Here is a 20,420-nt window from a genome sequence, read left to right on the forward strand (position 1 = left end):
CCTGGTGTTGCTGACCGATCTCATCTTACCTTAAAAATCTCGCAGGGCTTCTCTAATCATGAGCATCAGTGTCAGAACATTGAATAGATTTATTGTGCCGGGATGGAAGCTTTACTCCTTCAATTTTAAAATCAATTTCTGAATGACAACTTGAATACAAGTTTATCAAGTCAATAAAAAAGCCCTTTTCAAGCACAGTGAGCCCCAGCTTCCAACCTCAGTCATTCAACTATTCAGACAAAGTTAATAAAGCAGTAACTGCCCACCTCCTTATGTTTTCCAGGGGCTAAGCATCTTTCGGGTAGGATTCCACAGAATATTTTATTTCAAAGAGTTCTGCAGAAAAAAAATAAGGTTTCCCAAAGCTCTGATAGACAGAGGATGAAAGGGGGCAGGCAAAAACAAGGATAGCATCTTCTCCAGGCTAAGTCTACAGTTGTTTACTACAGTCTCCTCCTATCCATCAAGGTAATCACAGGGCAGATGACAGAAAAAGAACAAGTATTCTGAGGATACACCAGCAAACAGTTATTAAACCATAACCACCTCCCAGTGGCCATGATTATTTATGGAGACTGCAAGGATCTCACTAACAATCAATTGTAACAGCAGTTTCCTGTATAATTGTTATTATATAATTAATGCTGGGCAGTTAGTTTCCAGTGCAATGCTGAATTTTGAACAATGACTGCATGGGCAAAGCAGTATCCCACACAGCATACTCGCTCATAGTTTATTTCACAAACATATTACAAGTCATGGATCATATGCACACCAGGCAAAGAGAATATGGCAGCAAGTTATCTGTGTTTCCTGTGATACAGAATAGCTCTGTAATACCTGAGGCAATGAGAATAAAGGCAATATTGTGCTTTCCTATACATGTGTAGTTAAGCCTCCATTCAGCATGACTCACATAATCAGGAACTTGGTTGGGGACAAAGAATAAGAAGTGGCATTAAGTATTACTTCAAATGTAACAAAAATACTGCTAATTACAATTATGAAAGAATACCACTAACTTATGCAAGGCACTATTTCATATGAAATTAGCCGTGTCTGATGACTGCAGTTCCCTCAACCAGAAATGTGACAGATAAGGTATTCCAAACAGGGAAAGTAACTGAAGTTTATCCCACTGTACTGAAGGAAAAAAAAAAACCATTCTATTTAATGCACGAATATGACTGTATTTCAAACAAAAAGGAAGTGAGCTGAATGCCCTAGACACCCCTCAGGAGCCCATTCCCTTCCTTTCCACATGATCTCACCACCGAAGGAGACAGAATACCCCAGGAACCACCCTTTATAAGCTGTAACCTGCCAGCAGCTCCATCTAACAGATGACCCTTTCACCACCTTCATTATCCATCATAAATGTAGCTGTAATCTTGTGAATTAACTGTTAACAGGTCTACTTTGCTTTTCTCTTTTTAAAGGCACAAGAAACCTTACAAGCCAATGGTTCTTGTAAGTCACTTACTCCAGGTTTTCCAAAACAATGATTTTAGAGAGCTTTTATGCAAATACCAGCATATCATATCCTCACTGCTGGTACTCCTGAACTTAAAATTGACTCATCATAGTATGTTTTTGGTTGAAAGGGACCTTAAAGCACATCTTGTTCCACCCCCCTGCCATAGGCAAGGACCCTTTCCATTAGACAAGACTGCTCCAAGCCCCATCCAGAGTGGCTTTGAACACTTCCAGAGAAGCGGCAGCCACAGCTTCTCTGGACAATTTCACTCAAGGACCTTCAGTCCCTCAAGGAGCATTAAGTGTTTAATATCCAGCCTACAACTAACTGAGCTGAAAAATTCAGTCCTGTATGTTCTTACTAGCACACACTATGAAATTCAAGTATACAGAAATGTATCTAAGCTGGAGCTGGCCTTAAGTCTGTGCACTCATGGTCAGCTCCTGCTGAGTCAAGTGAAACACAGCGAAATAAAAATGAGTGATTACAAGGTCAAGCAGAGTATTATTCTGGGTACTCAGGGCATTACTTGCCCAAGTTCAGCTCAAGTCTAATAATGTGCTCCAGTGAAAGGATGTCAGTGCTCACTGTGGCTCAGCCCCAGGACACAGATGGACTCCTGGCACGAGCTCTCCACAGCTGATGCTGCTGGCCCCTTCTTGCTGCACATAAAAATCATATGTGCCATTAAATACAGCCTCTGACCAAATGGCAGCAGCTATGTGATCTGCAGTCATATTTTTGTGACTATCCAGAACACTCAGCACAAATTGTTCAAAGAGACCCCATGGTAATAAGCTGACCACAAATTTTCTTGCAAACTTAAAAAGCCAAACTAGATTGAGTGCAGTATTACACAAAGAAATTTCAACATGCAGAACAAGTCTGAGAAAATTTAAATTGAATTAGCTGAACATTTATTTCACTATCAAACTTTAGAAAAACCAAAATTATTACATTATTTTAAAATTCTTTAAAAATTGCGGTAACACAAATACATAGGAAGCATTTATTTAAAAAAAACCTTGCCTTAAATGACAACAAGATGTTATTTTACCTACCTGCAAGGTGGCAAAAACATTGAATCCTTCATGAGCACAGATCCAGAAAGCAGGATATACCAGCATCTTGCAATAGTTTCTGAGCTGTAAGAAAAGAAATCACAGATATGTACTTCTCCTTACAGCACCTTACAATTATGTTATCCAAAATATTATTGTAGTAAAATAATGATTTATCATTCTACCAATTTAATATAAGAACCTGGGAACTCCAACTGGACCAGGATTTTTTTTTTAAACATTCACATAAGAGATGTTTGTTATACTTTACATTTTGACATTTAACTCTGCTTAAAATTTTATTTTATTAAAATGAAAATTTTAATGAAAACATTTTATTCCAGTGAAAGTATACACAAAGGCTATAAATACAGGACAGCACACAACCCCACACACAGATATTGACCTGCTACTATGGTCACACATACCCCCCACACCAAGGAGCAGCTGGCATCTCATTTAGACTCATGTGTGCTGGAAGCTGTGCCTTATACAGAAAGCTAGGATTAACTGTGAGATGACAAATATGCCATAAGCAATGCTAAAATATGAGGAAAATAAAAGTATATTTACCTCCCAGGTAGAACCTAGAGAATCATAAGCTAAAATATCGATTTTTGCAATGTTAAGTGCTGGGGTTTGAGCTGCAGCCCTCTCCAGCACAGGCAGTGCCAGCTCCAGGGATACAGTGCCACCTACTGAGCTGTGTCACCAACTGAGAGGGGACACCGCCTGCCTTGTCACCCGGTGTCACTGACACACACACCCCCTCTGCTGTCCCTGGGGCTGGGCTGGAAGGGCACCGGCACCTCTCAAACACCAACACTGCACACTGCCACAACCACCTCTGCCAAAGCTTTTAACCAGTTACTGACAAGGACTGAACAGCCAATGACATATAACAACATGCAGAACATTGGGTTTGCCCACATTTCTGCTGAAGAACTCCAACAAGTGCCAGGTACTCACCAAAAGAGAACTTGGTTGCCCTTGTACCTCTCATAGCGGGCACTTGACGACATTATTCTGAGGGAAGAGGAAGAGAAGTTTAAATTCAATTTTAATCCCCAAAGATCATAAGACATTAATCACCGCATTTCAGCAGAATCACTTTCAGGCTCTAAGACCTCAAATTCAACTATTTCTTTTGTTCTAAACAAAGGATGTGCTTAACTGGAAAATTCAAATTATTACGGTGTTCTTCATTATTCAAATAGATAATATACAGCATGTTTTCCAAGTGTTTAAATCACTCCCACACACTGGAATTACCCATAGCAACAGAACTGAAGGAACTAAAATACTTCCAAAGCACTTTTTGTGCTTTGTTGGCCTTCCATTTTATGGATTCTGAGACCATCAGAACGTCTGAAACATTAAAAACCTTTTGTAATCTGAGTTAAGACAGGGCACTGTCTACACAGTCCTTTGTAGGCAAATGGGAGCAAGCTCTGCCTTCCTTCTTAGAAGAGCTAATTAGTTTAGATTTTGTGCCACATTGTGGCAGTGACTTAACTCAGTAATGGATTTGGCCAATGTTCTGCCACCTCAAACTGCAGGCAGACAAAAGCTCTGCTCATCTCCACAAAAAAGTCGTGAATGTAAGTGTGCTAAAAAACACAAACTGCAGAGTACTTCACCTTAGCTGATGCTCCCTGAAGTGTGATAGTATGTCCAGCCCATGAAGGAAAGAATAGATAGTATTCAAGTCCTAAAAAAAAAGAAAAAAAAACACATAAGCAATTTCATTCACATCTAATCACTCGGTGTTACTTTTCAGATTCTGCACTAAATTACACAGATTTATACAAAGCCCACATAAATAGATAGGCCAGGACACACACAGACCTGAAGAATCCTGTCTGCACTTGAGCTATGGCAGTGAAAAGAGTGAAGTGCAACTGATACATAAAAACTGACCTGAAAAAAAAAATTTCTTAAAAATATCTCTGAAAATATTATTTATGTGAATGGATATGGCAGCAAGCAACACATGGGATAAGACAAACAGAGCAGGCCTGTTCACCCAAGGTCAAAAATAGCTGAAACCTTCTAAGACCTCTTTAAAGAAGGAATTTTTCAAAACCAGTGAAAGGTACCAGAGTACCTTTTCATAGCAAAGGGGTTATATTTGGAGGGGAAGCACTCTTTCATGTCCACCTCAGACCTAACTAGCAGGCCCACTACAGACTACACCATCCTACTCTGTCTTGCTCAGCCCAGTCCATGCCTGGAACACCAAGAAGTACTCCAAAATACTCTTTGGCAAAGATGAAAACAATAAAGCTTCAGAGGTCTCTCACTCCGACTGCCACTAGTCAATATTACATTAGTGTCATCCACTAGCAACCACAGAAACAAAAGTATTAAAACATGAAGATTATTTCACTTTATAAACTGAACTTTACATAGAAGCTGTAATTAGGAGATACAGCTGTTTAAACCTCTCACCAGACAGAATCCTCTTCAGTCCCAAAAATATCTGTGCTGATGGTGCACCACATGGCAGGGAACAGCTCACTAGGGCTATTCAGCACTTAATTTACTGTCCTGAACAGGTGGGCTGTTAGAGCCAAAAACGCGCACAACAAAATCATTATACACCACAGGGCAGTCTCCCCAGCTTGGCCTTGCAAGGTATGTTCTGAATTTTCAAGTGCTGCATTTATCCAGTGTTTACATAAGATAAATCAATATGAATGCTAGCCTCAGAATTTACAATGGATTTACTTCAGAAAAGTTCTTTGGCTTCCATAGTCCATATTTAGCAGTATAACTGATATGGACTCTTGTATCAAATGAAAGGTCAGACGTAATTGCAGACCATGTAAAACCAATAAAACTCTGATTTTTTTTTTTAAATGTCATTACCAAATCCCATTAAAATTAAACAGAAGGCCTGAATTTGTAACACATTTACAAAGCACTCATTTCACACAGTCCAATCTCATTTTAACCATGCAAGCTGCCACAAACATGTTTTTGTTAGTGAAACCATCCAGGAGCACTAGCTATGGACAGACTCCAAACACACCACAGCCTGTCAGAGGTGGGCACTTGGCAGCCAGAGGGTCATTTCAGATAACCAACAGCTCCATTTCTGAGCTTGTCCTGTTTCTGGGCAGGGGACTACCTCAACTGCTCCACCTGTAAGCATTAGGCACAGAAATGCAGCAACCATATATTCAGTACATACAGTGGCTTAGTAGTGAATAATATCTGGCTCTCCCAGGCCAAAAGGAAGATACTCACAACTCCTGTGAAAGTTGGGTAGCCAGAAGAGAATCAGTAAATAGTATTAAAATTAAAGCTGAATTTTTAAAGTCTTCATAACTCATTTTGTCTATATAGGTTTTCCTACATTTTCCAGTCCTTTTTTACATAACTGTGACTAAGATGCAACAGAACATCTTGACAACATTTTAGACAAGCAGTTCTGTAGTTATGAGTTACAGAAAACTGTAAGCAGAACAAGAGCCTATGTTCCCCTTTTAATCACAAAGTTTTTAACTTCTGCATATGAAAAATGACCACATCCTGACTTGTAAATGATTCTTTACAACTCCCCAGAATGCAGCCCCTCTGCAAGTTCACTCAGCCTGGACTGACTCCTGCACTCCACCTGCAGCACTCAGACTGCTGCACTGATCCACTGAAGAGCCCCATGATCAAACACTTGGCAAACTGAAGAGATAAACATTTGCTTAAAGGGATACATGTCTGGAAAGCATCCCCCAACTCCAACCTCATCTGTCGAGATGAGCAGCAGAGGGAACAGCTGAGCAGAGCACAGGGAAGGCAAAGGTTCCTCTTCCCTCACCCAGCAGAAGACACTCAACTTACACTGCCCACTATCAGCTCTAATGCTGATAAATAATGAACTACATGATAAATGTAACTCACTACACACAGCCAGGTGAGTATCAACAAGCTAAACACATGGGCTACTCACACAGCAGTTTCTATAGGTGGTTTAAATCAGGACCTGTAATGCTTTCCCTAGAATACTGACTTTTAAAGCAAGCCCTCCTCCCAGTCACACAGAGAAGGTGGTTCTGGGTGCCACCGAGCAAGAGAACTAACAGCAATCTCCTGGGAAGAGCTGTGAGGTGCCTCTTCCTGCCACTACCTTGAATGTACATATCCAATCTGTTTTCCACATCTTGGTAGAAATAATTTTTTGTTTGTTTAAATAGATGCAACCAGACAGAATTCCTCCTCTCCCTCATGTGCCACTTCAGATTCTAACACGGGAGGGTATAGTACATGTGGTGCATATATCCCAGGTTTTCCCAATAAAATGAAAATTACCATTAGCTATGAAAATCAGTCATAGTTTGTGAAGTTTCCTCCGTACTTAAAACTCATTTCAGACTAAGCTTAAAATAGCACATCAATGAATGCGAGGGTGGCTGGACACGGGCAGGGGCTGTGGCCACCTCGTGGACAGAGGATGAAGTCCAACTGCACCACACTCCCAAAAATCCTCCTCCAACAGAGCCGAAAGCATTTATTTCTCTAACTTAAAGTTTACAGTAACTTCTAATATGATTTTCAGTTTTTTTTTTTAAATATATTTATTTCACCACAGCAGTTATAAACAGTGGACAAGCACATAACCTCAGTACAAAGGGTAGAGATTATTTGCACAGATACTTTCTGATACTCACTATGAAAAGTGATGTCAAAGGGCAACATTCAGCATCATATCAGCAGAGCACAAAACATTTGCTGGAATTTTACAGCCCTTTCCATATCCTTCCTTACAATCTCTTTACTTTTTCTGCGAAAATCCAACTGAGGCACAACTATTGATGAAACACAATTCCTCCACATGCTCTAAGCTAAAGAACAAGGTCAGTATGAATTTATTTTGCAAACTTTTCTTCAGAGCTTTGCATCAGCTGAAATAATAGCTGAAACTGAAGCACAGGATCTACCTGCAAATGCTGTGCTGACAACAGATTCTTCAATCTTTGACAGAAAACAACCTTGACTAAGGTTATTTACAGACTGTAAAGTAACTCACATTATCTATTCAACTAGCTAAGACTGCAGCTCTAGCAACTCAAGGGAACGTGGGAAACTGAGCAAAGAGTAATCAGGCAGTTGTTAATCCTGTGAGAAAGGAGATTTTCTATACCATAGAGAGGAAACATGAACACCACGACCGCAGTGATCCTGCACCAAGCTGCCCGGGTCAGATCATTCTTTGCCTCCAGTTCTCACAGCAGATGTCTTTAAAAAAAGCAGAGGACATCTGTGTCTTTAAATTCTTCCCATGACAGAGTACACTGCTTGGAACAGCATGTGCTTCTGCAGCAGAGCTGAAACCAAGGGATGGCTCTGAGGATGGCACTGTTATCACAAAAGTGTGGTCAGCAGCAGCCTCGGCTTCTCCCAGTTTTTATCAGCTCCAGCACACACAGCCTTCCAGCAAAAAGCTGAACCAGCTGCTCAACCAAAGGTGGTACAAAAACACAGAGATTTTAGTAACTATATCATGTTATATAAATATATATTCTTTTATGGTAACATCCTCATGCCAATATAGTTAGAAGTGAGCCACCTGAATACCCAGACCACTTCTCATTTTCCCTGCCAGATGCTAACTCTCAGAGACACCATAACAGAAGAAAATAAAAGAAGCATCAACTAAAATCTCACTACACAAAAGTAAAGCCACCAGCTAACCACCACCACCACCCACTCATCCCAAAACATTTATTTGAAAATAATTCACTCATATTTCTTTTGCAAGGACAGTGATATATTAGTTTCTTAATTTTTAAGAGGTAACTTTTTAAAATAAAGAAGTAAGCACAGTCAGCCAGAAAAACCATCAGAAAAATATAATCCAGACTCAAAGTTGCTGAGGAAGTGGTGGTCACCCTTAAATTTCATTACTGGCACCTTTTTAAAATATGACCAAGATCTGGATGCTTCTGAACAAGCACCAACACCAATGATGAGCAAAATTTGCAAGTAGGTATCATTTCCTTTTGCTTCACCCTCTTTTCACCCAGTCTCTGGCCTTTAATCCAAGAAGCATCTTTACAAACGTGGAACTAAGGCTCCAGTGGAACAACAGTGGGCTTGAACATGGAGTTCTGACCACAAAGTTTCCCAACCAACAACAACTCCAGCCAGCACAACTGTAATTCACATGACCTGCATCCAGATGCTTTAAGTCCCCAACAAGGTCCAAGACAAATCTTCCTGCAGTGTTTAAAGCAGGAGGTAAAAGGGGTAAAAGCAGTGGGGGGAAAAAAAAAAACAAAAAACAACAACAACAAATAAAAACAAACAAACACAAAACACACACACACAAAAAAAAACCAAAAAAATACCCCCCCAAAAAACTAAAACCAATTTAAAAAATATAAAAGCAGCTCTGAAACAAGGATAGAATGACAGCATCCAAAACAACTTTGCCCCTCAAAAACACAAAACAGAAAACTAATGTTTCATTTTATGTGACCCCAGCCAGGTGTTTCAGTAACATATTATTATTACTATTATTATTCAACACTAAACAGGAAATCTGGTCTATTTCTAAGGAAAATAAATTGTTCTGAAATGACCTCATAGCTGTAAATTCTGATTAATCTCACATAGAGCCAACCTCAGTAATTGCAATCAGGTATTAGGGATGCTGAGGAAGTGATAAATCCCCCCAGACTCCCCTCAGCACTGCCTGTCATGTTCTGTCCTTCATGCCAGAGGCAGAGTCAGCCCAGATCCGGAGCAGCTGCACTGGCCAAGGGACAGCTGCTCACTGCAGCACGCAGGGATGCTCCCAGATCCCTGAGCCTGGGCCTCTCAGATACCCTGGATCCACCCTGAACCTGAAACAAGGGCTCCCAAAGAAAGCAGACTGGCAAGTGTTATTCAGTCAGAGCAGAGTTTTGCTCAGGGAATGAGAAAGAGCAGGAACCTGCAGCAGAGCACTTCAAAGCTGCATGTAAAACCAGCTGTGTCAGCAAGTCCCAGACAGATTGCTCTCACATGCAAACCTGTCCCAGGGAGCTGCACAAAACCTGTCTCTCAATCCACCCCAAACACATTAAATTCCTCCTGCAAGAACATATGCTTGGCTCACTCAGGGCTCCCCAGAGCCGGCCCACGCAGGCTGCTGAGCCACCCAGGATTCCCTGGGTCACACACAAGAACCTGCTTCTACAAAAGCACAAAGGATGACTGATGGATTTACATCCTTTCCTTTTCCAAGCTAAGGCATAGGCAGGATGCATATTTTATATGTTTCAGAGCAAACAAAATATTAGTATTTTTGAAGATATGTTAGAGATTCAGTCGTGACTGAGAATATACTTTAAAAGAAACAGACACACATTTCTGCCTTTGAACCAACAGTTAAACTATATGGCAACAGCTTCCCAAATTCCAACAGCATTCAGAAAAATCATCAGGTACAAAATCCTCCAGGAAAAGAAGCTGCATGGTTGAAAGGTACCTTCCTGTTTGTGTGCTGCTTAGCTTCTTGTCCCTTTTCAGTGCTCTGAGCAGAAACAAGGCTGGAAACAAACTCCAGAATGAAGCACTGATTTGGTTTCAGGACAAATATTTTAACAGTCTCTTGGATAGCGTCTGAGTTTCTCTGTATTAAAGTTGTTATTTAAAGTGCCTAGATTTCAGTAAGGCAAACAGAGGTGATTCTTGGAGCACAGAGCACAAGCTGTGTAAGCTCCAGGTGGGAGGTTCCCTCCAGCCCAATGCCATTACTTGCTTCTCAGTGATTCAGCAGGCTCCTTATACAGATTGAATGCAGCTTTTATTAGGAATCCTGTCAGGCTCAATAAAGACTTTGTCACCCTTGGGGGGTGGGGGGTGTAGCAGAAGAGAGGAAATGTTACTCAGCACAGTTTATGGTTTTCATTGCTTCCCTTCCTGTTGCTTCATCGAAGGCTGGAATCCGCGCTGTTTCCTTTAGTTTCTGTTTAAGGCCAATTTAAAAATAGTACTCCCAAATTCTTTCCTGATACTGTAATACCAGAAATAAAAACACAGAAACATGTTGTAGTTCTCTGATCCATATTTTACACATTGAGATATCTACAGAGGAAATTCACCAACTTTAAGGATGCTGGTTCAAGGAGCCCACCCTACACACTATCAGCTACCCCTGAAACTTGTGGGAGGAGGAGAAAAAATCCACTTAAACGTGGAACAGAGTATACAGCTCCTAAACTAAAAACAAGATGATGAGATGAACTGGAAAGCAACCCCTCCATCTTAACTTATTTACTCTCCTTGTTCACTGGCATAGACATTGGACTTCAATAAAAATGCAAGTGATGCAACAGAATGTCAGCTAAGAGCCCTTTGCTTAAAGAAACAATGCCCTTTAAAGTAGCCTCCTATTTAGCTGGAGGCCACTTAAAAATAAAAACTAAATACAAGCACTGAGACACTATTAGGGAAGAGAAAGGACGGATTAGTCAGTCAGACAAATGAAAATTTTGTGAATGAAGGACATTAAAGCATGTTGCAGAGAATGGCAGAGTTTAAGCAGCATGCCTAAGGAATGAAGCTGCATCATTCCATGTAGAAAACACCACTAATTCAAAAAGCCTAATTAAAGAACATTACATAGAACATAACACCAAACTCCTGCATGATCTTTTGTCACTGCCTGAGACTGTACACAGTAACATTTGTATACAACAAACTGGTTTAACTACTTCAGAGCTATATTCCATTATTCAGAAAAAAAATGGCATATATTTCATAAAGAAGCTGAACATTTCAAATGACCAAGAACTTGAATTCTCCGATTTATGAACTTTCAGATGTCCCCAGACTCCTGGAGCCTATGTCCATCAGACAACTATGGATCATATCCTGACTATTATAGAGCACTCCTCCCTAAACTCTTAACTTCCCATTTACCTATACAAATGACAGATACGGGTTTTTCAAATACGGAAATATCAGTCTAGTTATTATAGTATCTTTATACTATATACTGTATGTATGTATCTACATACAGGAGAAAAGAGATTAAGAGAGACTTCATTTCACTCTTGTAAACCCAGGAAGCAATTCCCATTGACAGCATCTGTTAATAACAGTACAGCCACAAACAGAAAACTAAAATCTGGCTCTTATTTTTGCAGACAGTAAGAAGTATCATTTGCACACTTGGATTTTTATCTTATTTTTTGTAAAAAAGTAACAAGTTCCTCAATGGGGCAAATAGTTTCCTTACATATTATTTTCTGTTATTTCATTATAACATGCACATGGCTACAGGCACAGACTTGCACTCCTAAGAATCAAACCATCCTTAAGAAAATTTGGAAAAGCCAGACCTTTAAATACAGAGACTCGAGAGCCACTATTATAGCTTTTTGATGGACTAAAAATATCTCAATTCAGTGGCATACTTCTAAAAGCAAAATAAAAGAACTGAAGTCTTTCCACATGAAAATAAAACAAAAAGTTTCTCTACTCACCAATCACTCCCCACACCCAATCCAGATAAACACCTTCCACCTCAGAACCCTGGATTATGTTGATATAGGACTTTGGTAGAAAGAAAAACATCTAAAGGAATGAGGGAGGGGAAATTTTGTATTATTTTTACTGCTGTTTCATCACAGAGTCAGCATTTTTGGAACCCTAACTTTGCCAGAGAAAAAAACTTCCTTTGGAAAAGCTGATTTTGCAGAGTGAAATTGCAAGGGCCCCGAACTGGAGAGACAGAACAACAAATGTCACTTCAAAGCAAGAAGCTCATTGACAGTTTTGAGTATCTGAAGCACCATTCATCCCTTTTCACAGCTAAGAATAAAAGTACAGCTATGAAAAAGTGCCTTCAACTAAAACACTATCACAAAGTTCCCAGACACACATTACTTAATTTTAAAATATCTTTCAGACTTAAACGCTGATAATAGAAAAGCAAGTTGCCCCAAAAGCCCTTTTTTGAGTTGTAAAACTTGAGTTTTCAAATTCCTGAAATTCAATAGGATGGGAAGCACAGAATATACAAAATTATCCCCTATCAAAGAGCAAGACTTTATACCAAACATTTTTAAACAGTACAAAGATTGTCAAATCAGCCTCCTAACCCAGGCTCCTGAAAAATTGCCTCAAATGCACCAAAAAAATAGGTGTCTTCCAGTTCAATCAACACTTTGTTAGTCAAGCAGCTGACCACTTGTCAGAATTACCTACCTCCCTTCCAGAGGACAAGCATCCCTCAAACAGGAGTATTTCAGTTAAAACCTTTAGGTTATAACTCCAAAAACATCAGCTCCTCTGAGTCACAAAGAAACTCCCTGCTCTTTTCAGAGGAAAGTGTCAACATCTGAAATTTCTTTTTAAGAAAAGAAGGAATTGTGGTAGGAAAGGTCAGAACACTGAAACATTTAGGAAAAAAAAAAAGTTACATTCTTATTAAATAAGAAATTTGGTACAGAACCCTGGGCATGAGGAGAGAGGAGGTGGAGGATGAAATCCAAAGGTCAGTTCTGTGCTTATCCATCACAACAAACTTGGGAGTGAGGCTGAGAGCAGCTCAGACATGTTAAACATCTGAGTTGGTGCTTACACATGACTCTGCTCTTGTTCTCTTTCCTCCCTCTTGGACTGGCAACTGCTGGTTCATATTTAACAAACACTCCACTGTCAATGTTTTCATTGAGTTCTGCCCAATGTATCTTTGCAGCAAGTGAATGCTGTAACTGAGCTCCCAAACTGCAGCTCAACAGGTATCTCACACAGAAAAGAACTGACAGACACAATAATTGCACTTTATTGTAGCTTTTTTTCTATCATATTGATGTGCAGAATTTCATACAAATGGATTGGAATATTGTTATTTTTCTAATGGCACATTTATGATTTTTCTGTGTGCAATTTCTTACTTCTTTGTGAATTCAAGCAAGCAAAGATCATGTCTGTCCGGAAATTAAGTCCTGCTAAATAAATAATAGTGAAGGCAAAATGAGATCTTTATCAATATTGTCATTTAAATCACCCATTCAGTATCTAGGTAAGAGAGAGGAATAGAGCTCTATCAACTGCCTAAAAATGTTTTGGTGCATCAGTAAAACAGGAAGAGAATTATGAGATTATAACTGAGAATAAAGTATCACACAACTGTAATGCTCTCCTCCAGTCCTTTTTAATAAAACCACTGAAGGAAAAAAGAAAAACCTCCAGCTACTTAATTCCCATAATAATGTCACTAAGAACTATGAAGGAATTCCTGTAGTGGACAGCATTAATATGTTCACCAGTAATTCCTTCTGCCTCCTGGTATCAGGATACCCAAGCACTAGCAAATAGATCAATCCAAGAAAGTTACTGCAATGTGTAGGAGGTAATATTTCTTAGAGAGTCTAAATTATCTGAATATAGATTCCCACAAACTTTACTAATACCTCAACTACTACAATATCCTCTCACATGTTGAGAAAGGTCACCATGCCTGTGTTCATTGTGTCCAAATACACTTATATCCCTCATTAAAAAAAAATAATCAGTAGTTCTTCACATCTTTGCTCATAGCAAAGAATTAGCCAGATTTACCTCACAGCAACATTTGAATGTAAACCTCCACAGCAGAACTCTAGGAAATGATGCTCTGCCACTTTAACACCTACTTTTGTATTTCTCAGCAATACCTGTGTCATAAACCACAAAGAAGCTTACAGATCCAAACTTAGGAGTTTTATATATATATATGCATATTCATCTAGCTAGGTTAACAGGTTTCAAGTTTGAAATCAAATTAAATAAATGTCAGAGGTACAGATACCTGTGCACTTCCCTAGTCATTACATTGATCACTGTTGCATAATGTTACAAAGGGAATAATTCTAATTAAGAAAATTAACTTCAACATTAGGAGGAACAACGAACAAGCATACCATTAAGAGGCTGAATCAACCACAAGATAATATAGTTAGTCAGGAATTTCTAGCTCCAAATCCTGCAGCCTACCCACCAGGTACCCAGCTTCACAAAGTGCAACAAACTCGTGACTAACATCCACAGAACTACAGACAAGATGCCAAGGAACTGTCCTCCACCTCCACACTAAATCAAACAGGTACTAATTGACAACATGTGAGACATGGGCTCCCTCAGCTGGGTTGCAGAATGTGAGATGATACAGAAACCTCTCCTCCCATGAGCCATTCAATCCTTAGGCAGACCAAAAACTCCAGAGGTTATAATCAGCCTTGACTACAAAACCAAAACAAGTCAATTCTACCACCTTTCTCATTCCTAGGAAACCATGATCAACACAATTTGTAATGCACCACACCAGAGATTCCTCCAACCTCTTGCTCTTCCTGTGTTAGCCAACCACAGTCTCTATGGAGGTACAACAAACCCACTTTTAAACAAATCCAGGGTCTCACCTAAAAAGAAGGCTTCTGTTTTAAGGCAGCAAAACTACCATTATTCACTGAAGATGAAAAAAAATCCAAAAACCACCCAATTAATAATAAACTTAATCTGAGCAGAATTGGATTTATAAGCAGCAATGCAATGCCTTCCTTTAATACTCCATCTTTTGACTCATCAGCTCACATTAAAAGAGAGGACGCACACAGGGTGATGAAAGGCAATGTCTGGACACAGCAGCACAATGCTGCAATGAATATTACACCAGCACAGCCTCTGGACAGTCATGCCTGTGACAGCAGTCATGGAGCACACACACTCTGATCGTAGTGCACCCAAGTGCAGGAGAAACAGAAGGATCCAGTACTGCAGCTCAGACATTTACATAATTACACTGAAAATTAAGACATCTCTGTTGTGTGTTTTCTTGAAAAGCTGTGCATTTAGTGTCAGCACTCAGGCAGCTGGTCCACTGGAGTACTTACCAAGTGCACTCAGTCCAAGTGTTGGAAGGAATGGAAGACCTGTTATCTAAGGCTTCTCACTTTATTACATTAGTATTCACAACTGTGAAAGCTATGTAATTATATTTCATATAAAAATACATTTAAAAAAAAAAACATTCTACTAGAGTCAAATTAGAGCTTGGGAAAAATCAAAGCAACATTACTATTCATCATACGAAACACTGAAGTCCATGACTCCAGATTTTACAGAGCCAGATTTGCTGCATTTGAGAGACCCAAACTAAGCACAAGGGAAATTCTGTTTTTCTTAAAAACATGGCTGTACTCAGCTCTGATAGGTTATGAAGGACCTGTTAACTACAGCTCTGCTATACTCCACAATCATCTTCTACCTAAAGTGAACAGAGGGGAAACAAACAGAAAGAAGTTCCTCTCTTGAGCTTCACCAGGAAATGTATCCCAACGGCTCAGGAATGGGGCTGAAGTGGTGGGCCAGATATGCATGATAAGACATCTTTTCTAATGATCACACCTGGATGATACCCTGCAATCCTTGTACGAACTGCGTGTCAGTTTGGAAGAACCAGAACAAGAAGACTTTGACAAGCATCTTGGAAGTCACCTATAAAGGCATCTATAGAGGAGTTTGCTCAGGAAGCCTTCCCATCCAACAGAAGGGAAGCAGTAAATGTGTTTGACAGAAGGTCAGCAGTCTGATATCAGACTGACAGCTTCCTTCCTACTTCAAATGGGAAACAGGAACAGAAACTACTTCTGCAACAGTTGGAAAGAAGTTTTACAGCCAAATCAACACAGCCTACTAGAGGCTGGACATGTTACAAAGAACCCTGAAAATGTAGCATCAAGTAAATCAGATTTAAGTAGAATAACCTCCCCATGGTATCTAGTGGCCATTGGAATGGCCAACCCCTTGTGACAAGAGCATCATAAAGCTCCCAAAACTGAAGTGCAACAAAATCAGTATCATAACCTTTCAACACTAAGCCCATGGCACAGTTTACAATGACAGACCAAACTCTTCAGCTTCTTTGAATACTAACTGCCAAAGTGAAAAACATTACAACAGTTCTGGAACTCTCTCTTCACAGGAATTCATATTTGGCCAAAAGGAACTGTATGTGCCTGCAATGCAACACACCACCCCAAGAATTCCCTCCCTCCAGACCATCATTCAAGGCCCATTAATGATCAGTCTTTGAAGGACAGACTACTTAAATGTCAATGCTAAACAGGCACAAAAAGATTACAAAGACAGCATCCCTTAAGGCAGTTATTTTTTTGTTCTATTCATCAAGAATTTGCTACAGTCTTGACATGCTAAAAGCTAACCAATAATTAGCAGAGCTAAGGAACCTCAAGAAACCAGATGCAGAATGCTAACTAATTTGTGCATGCTTCCCTGAACTCAGGGTATTTCCAAAATACTACCTTGAAATCCTCAAAAGAGGAAGAAGGGTGTATCACAGTATCATCAAACAAAGGAAAACCCTCTGTATTTTAAGCCTGAAGCCATTGAAACAAAAAGACCTCCAAGTTTTAAAAAGAGCTTGTCTGGCAATACTAACAGAAGCAAAATTCTTTTACAGCAATATCAGGTCTTTTACAAGAAGGGCATCAGAGCTCTGAAGAGACTATCAGCCTAATCTCAATACACTTCTCAATGCAAACTCATTTTTGCACATGCCTGGCAAACTGTTTTGCACTTCCCTGCAAACTGCAAGTTCATCTGGAATGGTCCTGAGAAGTGTGCAGCTTCTTTGCCAGTGACAAGATCACCACAAGCCACTGTTCATGCCAAGGCACTCGCTTCCATCTGAAGTTTGCCAGCTTTTTACACTCGTGGGCTGGGAGCATCATAACACAGGTTACAGACATGGGGCCAAGAGCAGCAGTGACCAGCTCTCTCAGAGCACAGCACTGTGTCACACAGCACTGGCAGGGCTTGGCCTCCTCCCCTGAGCTCCTCACCAGTGGGGTGTCCACAAGTGGACAAAAGCTGGGCACAGGCACCTCCGTTTCCTCTCACAGCAGACAGTCATACAAGTTCTGTAAGGCTACTACTCGCCTACAAGTTATTTGTACTGTAGACAGATAACCAGCTCTCTTTACACAATGTGACACAATAAATGGTTTTGTTAAAATAAACATTACAGAAAAACTCCTCTCTGAAGCTTATACAAAGTAAGTTTGAGTATACTACCTGCAAAGTAAGTTTGAGTATACTACCTGAAGAGATTTTCTTTTGGAAATCATTATTTTTTTATAGTTACCTTTTTATTCACTACAATATTCTGCAGCTTTAATACTGCTTCTAAGAGGAATTTAACACCTACACATCTTGACTGCTTATCCTCCACCCTTTGCATTTTTGGAGAACAAAAGGAGAAAAGAAATGTGTTTTTTTTTTCCATTTGGCAACTTTTCTGAATGCCAAGTATACTTGCAGTTCTCTCCCACCTCCTTCCACACCCTTTTCTGGCCCTTTCTCACTATTCTAGTATCTCCAAGAAGTTCCTATTGCAAGGTCAGTAACAAGACAGTAGGCTCATATTCTAGGTCAGACTAAGCATAAAACAGACTTTTACTACCTAACCAGTCCCTGAAATAGTTTTTTAAATTCAGATACTACAATAAGAAATAGGTTGGTAGAAAAATATTACATTACATATTTAAACTTTAATTCATAAGTGAAAACGTTTAGTTAAATTATCACTCCACAGACAAAACTAAGTGCATGACCCCACTTCATGGGGAAAAGTATATACTAAAGGAAGTAAGTTCCAATAAAAAAATTCCAAGACTTCACCATAATTTCTGGTTTTACTCTCAGGGCTGTCACAGCTGTCACTAAAATGAAAAAACAGTTTTTCAGGAACAGTAGAAGCAAGCACAGGAAAAGTAATCTTGGAACAATAACATTTCACATGGTCCTTGGAAGATCACTGGGAACAGCTACCCCAATACACCCTAACTCCTCTTGCTCCTTTAACAGGATTTATAGGAAGCAGAAGTCATATTATCTTCTGGAAAGAACCAAACCAATCCTATCTGGGAAAGCTCCAGCTATTCCTGGAGATTCCCTGTCCCAGCTCCCTGTGTCTGCAAGCTGGGGAGCACAGAGGGAACTGCAGGCTCCACCTGCCTGCTGCCCCAGCTGTGCCTCACAAGGTCCCCACAGCTGGAGTGTCTTCTGTGACAGCAATGGACAGAAATTTGAGTCACTTTTCTGCCCCCTACAAGCTACATTTACTGCCACCCTACCACCACAGTTTAGAGAATTAGGCCTTGAAATATCTGATCAATATTAATCTAGTCTGCACAATCACATCTGCTGAGCCCTAAATCCTGCATTTAGTATGAAGATTAGCATGAAACAATCTGCTGTGATCTCTGGTTTTTACTCACAGTTACTTTGGCCAATAGCTTGAAAAATATCTCTACTATATGCGTAAGTTTCTAGTTTTGTAAGTTTCTAGTTTGCCCTGAACCACACAGTGAAAACAATGAGTTTATTTCACAACCACCTCTCCCACAAAAGCCTTGTTGACAAATACATCGTGAGTCCAGAAAACCCCAGAACCACTGAGTGAACCTTCTAAAGACCTCCTTGGAACAAAATATAAACAAAAATAACAGAAAGGATGTGCAGCCCTCTCAGGGCATCCTAACATCCCCCTGAAAGCTTGAACAGAGAGAGGGCTGCACACCAAACACCCCAAGGCAGATACACGACAGCATCAGTATCAGACACCAAACTTTCTGAACAAGATGAAGCAAAAGGGATGGAGATTTGAAAAAGATTTTGTGCTTTGAGAATAACTTCAGAGGCAGATTAGGAACTTGATGTACTCTAGAAATGTTTGGTTAAATATTCTGACCTACGCTCACACCAGATTCTCAAATTCCTTCAACCAACAGGCACAACGCTCATGAAATCTGTGCTTGAATATCATTCTGTGTTAGGACTGTAACAGCAGAAAAAGCTCCAAAAAAGAAAACAAAAAAGCAGTAAGAGATCAAGTCACACCTGGACAACAGAGTTTTCAGACAAAGCTGTTCCTACACATACCAGACTCTGGACTGATTAAAGAATGAAACAAAGTTCTTCTCCTAGGTAACAAGAGAGAGGACAAGAGAAAATTACCTCAAGCTGCACCAGAGGACATTTAGCTTGGATATTAGGAAAACTTTTTCATGGAAAGAGCTGTCAGGCATTGGAACAGACTTCTCAGGGTAGTGGAAGAGCCACCATCCCTGGAAGCATTCAAAAAAACCATGTGGCTAAGGCAGTCAAGGACATGGATTAATGGTGAACACGTGGTGGTGCTGGGTTGATGGTTTGACTTGATCCTGGAGGTCTTTTCAAACCTTAACGATTCTGTGGTTCTGTAAAAGTACTCAAAAGCATTTCCTTTAGGCTGAGGACCGCTCTCCCAGAGGGAAGACGCTGATGTCTGCCATCACTGATACAAAAAGTTCCTCCCCCAGGTCTGAGAGCAGAATTCCAGCAAGCACCCTCTGACCTATCTCGCTTTGCAGAACACACACAGATCACAATCCTCTTCTTTCCTCTCATACAAGAGTCATACATGTAGGAGTGCTGTGGAATATAATTTCCTTTAAAATCCTTACTGTACATATATCTTGGAGAAAAGATATCTAAAAATTATACACACAAGGAGTGAGGCAGGCACCCACACATAAACAGACGTAAATACGAGTCACAGAAAGCAAGAGACACTAACACACAAATTATAAAGCCAAAATGTTTTGTTACCACTTTTGGTGTGGTCCTATTTCCTTCAGATGAACCCCAACCTGCAGAGGCAAGTTAATTAGGCAACAGCCTCTGACTTTTTTGTGTAGCTACACACAATAGATACTGCATAACTATTACACTTAAGTAGGACATTCAGATTCAACAATTTCACCAAGATTTAGGCACAAAAAATACTGGAAGCCACCAGCTGTGTTCATCAATCCCACTCACTCTTGGGATGGTCCTGTGCA

At 40.0% G+C, this 20,420-nt stretch overlaps 1 protein-coding gene across 14 annotated transcripts in view; it reads right to left on the bottom strand.

Annotated features, from left to right (window-relative positions):
- Nucleotides 1–20,420, bottom strand: part of RAPGEF6 (Rap guanine nucleotide exchange factor 6) — a 126,432-nt gene that overhangs the window by 92,659 nt on the left and 13,353 nt on the right. For 13 of the 14 annotated variants that reach the window (XR_010347110.1, XM_064387644.1, XM_064387645.1 and 10 more), the window contains exons 2-4: nucleotides 4,179–4,249; nucleotides 3,508–3,564; nucleotides 2,539–2,622 (exon numbers count right to left, since the gene is read on the bottom strand). Coding sequence is in view for 13 of the 14 variants with exons in the window: in XM_064387645.1 (XP_064243715.1) it covers nucleotides 2,539–2,622; nucleotides 3,508–3,564; nucleotides 4,179–4,249 (212 nt within the window). In the remaining variant the exon portion in view is untranslated. Of the gene's footprint in view, nucleotides 1–2,538; nucleotides 2,623–3,507; nucleotides 3,565–4,178; nucleotides 4,250–14,438; nucleotides 14,510–20,420 lie in introns of those variants that run through there. The other variant, XM_064387640.1, reaches the window with a different exon arrangement.

The sequence above is a fragment of the Passer domesticus genome, chromosome 13 (genome assembly GCF_036417665.1).
Source record: "Passer domesticus isolate bPasDom1 chromosome 13, bPasDom1.hap1, whole genome shotgun sequence".
NCBI classification, from domain to species: Eukaryota; Metazoa; Chordata; class Aves; order Passeriformes; family Passeridae; genus Passer; species Passer domesticus.